Genomic DNA, 4,593 nt, shown 5'->3' with positions numbered 1-4,593 from the left:
TGTTGAAACAATTTATTTTTAATAAAATAACACTACCATGTCAATACTGTTTTTCAGTGTTCGCAATGCCACCGTCATTTATCTGTTTTTTCAATGTAAGCAAGTAAAATGGATCTAAAAACGATCTAAGTTTCATACAAACTGAGATTAGCCACTGCAGCACATCAGGGCTTTTAAGACACGTAAAAATGCACTTGAGCCAGATTGTTACAGAAACCCCCTTGTTTGTTTGTTTGTTTTTTCATTTTGCCCCATGTGGAGATGTTTTAGGATCCTGGAACAAGTAAATATGTTGTATAGTCTATACACTATACATCACTGATAAAACATGGTAAACAATATGTGGATGTAGGTAAGTAACTAATTGTACCTCATTTTGAGAAAAGCTGGCTTTTTCTTCTTTTTTACTGGGGAACAAGACACCATGTGGGAATTTAAATAACCAGGGATGTTGCAAAGGGTTAACCCAGTTAACCAACTTAAACATTTAAAGATTACACCTTAAAACACTGTTTCATTAACCCGAATCTTTCCAACCAACATTAGCATTGTATGTCAGTGTAAATTATGCTATAATGTTGTGTGAATGATAAATTATCATTATTTAGTTTTTATGCCACAAGTCTCTAGTAAATAGAAAATGTTTGGTTTCATATTAATTCAGGAACAAGTAACATTTAAGTTTGTTTTTAGCAACTGTTTTACATGATGATAGAGTAAGTTTTTTGTTTTTTGTTTTTTAATGAATGTAAATACTGAATCTTTTGACTACATTAACATTTTTCAATTTAACAATAATTAAAATACTCATATTAATCTTTGATTTTGTCCCAATTTATTGATTCCTGAGCATTATGAAGTGATGTCTGGAAGACAAACCATTTATAAAACCTCATAGACTAGACAAAGGCATTCACAACTCCCTCAGAAATCACAATGTAAACAGAAAAACAGCAATTATCAACCAACCAGCCAATCAAACACTGGTACCTTGGATTCAAATAATGAACTAACTTATAGTTGAAGTTACACTTACATTCTATCAAATGGAAACAATGTATCTACGGAAAAAGGTTGAGTTAATTGTTTGTTGTAGCTTCAAATGTCTGGAGGACTGAAGTGTACGTCAACAGCTATGATGATTGATATAATTAACAATACATTTATGTAACTTTTAAAAAATTATCTTATTAAAGCAGTCATTGTTTTTATTTTTGTGCATCTGAATGACAAATTAATTCATTTTAGATTATGTAACAAAAGGATTTTTATAGTAACTGTACAACAGGCTGGAAAACTGAATTTTATTCATCTCTGGCTGAAAGTTCAACTGACCACAGCCAGCATCACTGCCAGTAACCACACCCAAGAGTGAGGTCATGGTGAACTGACACACTGGAATACACTTCTACATCACTAGAGCAAGGTGAGAACTTAAACCAATGGAGGTCAGCAAAAACTAAATTTTCAATTGCCTGGAATTTACTCTTAAAAAATGTTTATCAAGAAAAATGTATTAAACTCTTGTTTCCATGTTCCATACTGCATTTTTCTCCTACTTTAATGTTTACAGATTGGTTCAGCCACACTATAGTTTAAAGCAATGTGTCATACCAAAAACTTCCCACACACAAGTAACAGGAGGGTGACACAGGGGCTCTGAGATGATGGGTGACCAATGAGAGCTCCTGTTACTGCTATGTGGGTTGATCCACCTCATTTTTAGGGTGTCAAAATAACTTATCACCTTAACTTGATTGTGTAGCAATGCTGGGGATACATCTATGTGTGACTGTGATGAGATACCATGTGATTTTCAACAGACTATTTCACTCCCTTTATAATCCTAATAGAATCACTCCATTAATAAACAGGGAATTCATTTTAGAGAGGATTTTTACAAATGTTTTATCAAATTAATGTAGTGTTCTAAATTAGTTTGTTTTGGTACAGAGGACTGAAAAAAAAAGTTTGTGACCCATCTAGTCTGTTTGTACAGAAGTAAAAAATATACTGTGGGATGTCAGTGAATCCTAGTGTAAGTAACCACAGTAAGAACCTGTATGAGCTACAGTGGAATGGTTGGACTGTAAACCTGTTTCTCTGTTAGTTTTGCCCTGCTCTGATCTTTCTTTGGTCCAGCTGACTGCTGGAGCTGTCACACTCTACACCTCACTGTCATAACCTAGTATAGGAGCCAGCCATCTCTCCACCTCCTCCACACTCATCTCTTTCCTCCTGGCGTAGTCCTCCACCTGGGCAAAAGAAGAGAACAGAAAATACAAGTTCAGCCTGGTTTTGTGTCCTGAGTCCTGTCTGTTACATATCTTTGTCGCATTACAATTTAAAGGGACACTCCAGTTTGTGTATGTGTACGAAGTGTTATAAATTTATCTTTTACATTAATAATGACATTAACATACAACTGTTTTTTATTTGACTGATTTAACCCTTAAATAAATGAGTGGATTTTCAAACACTCTAACATATCTTGGGTCACTAGACACTTGGTATTTATATAATCCAGATTAAGCAATATATTCAAATCATATTGCTTGTAACTTTTTCAGAGTATTATTAACAATAACAAACACACAAACATTTATTTTTGTCATTTAAGTTTTTACAATAATTTAAACATGACAAAAACATTTTTTTCCCAAAACGTACCAATATTTTTCAACATAAACCATTTTATTTCATGTTTCTACTGTATATCACCTAACCAACACAAATTAGTCAAGACAGTAATCACAGATCAGTCACACACAGTCCTTGTGTGTGTCTTGTTTTAGTCTATGACAGGGGTGGACAAACTACGGCCCGCGGGCTACATCCGGCCCTTTGATCTTTTTATCCAGCCCGCCGAAGATTGGTACAGAATTGCTCAAATCAAATCATAACATAATTATGACTGCGATCATTGGACCTTGTCCTGTAATGCCTGGTGTTCCACGAGGTGGCGCATTAGGCATTAGCAAAGACCAGCAAACCTTTCTCCAAAGGAGAGTTTCTCAAAGAGTGCATGGTAGAGACAGCAGGTATCTTGTGTCCTAAGAGCAAGAACAAATTTGAAAAAAATTAGCTTATCACACAGGACAATGACTCGCCGTGTTGAGCTAAAAGACTAAGCTAGCAAGCTAAACAAAAAAGCGGAGTCATTTAAATTATATTCCTTGGCACTGGACGAAAGTAATGACATAAAGGACACCGCTCAGCTTTTAATTTTTATCAGAGGGATTAATGACAATTTTGAGATTACGGAGGAGTGTTTGGTCATGGAATCCCTAAAGGGGAAAACGCGGGGAGAGGACTTGTATGACAGCGTGTCGGGGGTCATCAAGACGCACAAGCTACCTCGGAGTACGCTCGCCAAGGTTACCACAGATGGATCGCCAAATCTAACAGGAAAAAACGTGGGGTAGCTCAAAAGAATCCAGGAGAGGTTGAAAGAGGAGAACTCTGAGCAGGAGGTAATTTTCTTACACTGCATAATCCACCAGGAAGCACTGTGTAAATCCATATTGCAGCTTGACCATGTAGTGAAGCCAGTTGTAAAACTCGTTAACTTTATTCGAGCGAGGGGTCTTTAGCATCGTCAGTTTATTAAGTTTCTTGAAGAAACTGACGCTGATCACCAGGACTTGCTCTACCACTCCAATGTCCGCTGGTTAAGTTTGGGGAAAGTATGTCAATGAGTGTGGGAGCTCAAACAGGAGATTACCTCATTTTTGGAGCTACTTGAGAAAGCTGACGATTTTCCTGAGCTGATTGACACAGATTGGCTTTGTGATTTAGCTTTTGCTGTGGACATACTGACACACATGAGTGAGCTCAACGTGAAGCTACAAGGAAAAGACCAGTTTTTGAATGAAATGTACACAAACGTGAGGTCCTTCAGAACCAAGCTAGCTTTCTTCTCAAAGCGAATGTCAAACAAGTCATTCGCTCAAGACCCTGAAACGGCGCCACAGGAGTTGTAGTTGGAACTGATTTATCTCCAATGTGACACCATCTTAGAGGAGAAGTTCAACTCTCTTAAACTGGATGAGTTTTATGGTTCATTAAGCGCAGCCAAATTTCCAAACATCCAGAAATCGGCACAGAGGATGCTGGTGTTGTTTGGCTCTACGTATGTGTGTGAACAGACTTTTAGTGTGATGAACACCAACAAAGCACCCCACAGATCCCAGTTGAGTGATGAATACCTCAGATCTGTTCTGATAATTGCCACAACAAAACTAACACCAGCCTTTGATGCACTGGCAAAAAAGGGTGATCAACACCATTGTCCCCACTAAAAGTGAATGTAAGTTTTAACACTGTAAGGCCTTTTTTATGTTTATGCTTGATATGTATGCATCTGGTGCTGGTCCGGCCTGTCTGTCAAATTTTAAAAGTCAATGTGGCCCCTGAGCCAATAAGTTCTCCCACCCCTGGTCTATGATCATCACAATGTTTCCAGCTCTCTTATAGTCTATCCCCCGCCTGAAGCTTGTTTTTGTGCAGGGTCCCTAACAGTGTTTTTAAATAAATAAATAAATCCACTCATTTATTCAAGGGTTAAATCAGTCAATTAAAAAATTGTATGTT

The 4,593-nt window shown here is 37.2% G+C and overlaps 1 protein-coding gene across 2 annotated transcripts in view; it reads right to left on the bottom strand.

The window, feature by feature from the left end:
• Positions 1-818: 818 nt before the first annotated feature.
• The window catches only part of mtr (5-methyltetrahydrofolate-homocysteine methyltransferase), a 74,383-nt gene continuing 70,608 nt past the window's right edge, over positions 819-4,593 (bottom strand). The window contains exon 33 of one of the 2 annotated variants that reach the window (XM_040135578.1): positions 819-2,255. In XM_040135578.1, coding sequence (XP_039991512.1) covers positions 2,166-2,255 — 90 coding nt within the window. In that variant the 3' untranslated portion in view covers positions 819-2,165. The remainder of the gene's footprint in view (positions 2,256-4,593) is intronic. The other variant, XM_040135579.1, reaches the window with a different exon arrangement.

The sequence above is a fragment of the Xiphias gladius genome, chromosome 9 (assembly GCF_016859285.1).
Source record: "Xiphias gladius isolate SHS-SW01 ecotype Sanya breed wild chromosome 9, ASM1685928v1, whole genome shotgun sequence".
Lineage (NCBI taxonomy): Eukaryota > Metazoa > Chordata > Actinopteri > Istiophoriformes > Xiphiidae > Xiphias > Xiphias gladius.
Note: the sequence above shows the minus strand (reverse complement) of the source record. Positions and strands in the feature narration are given on the sequence as shown.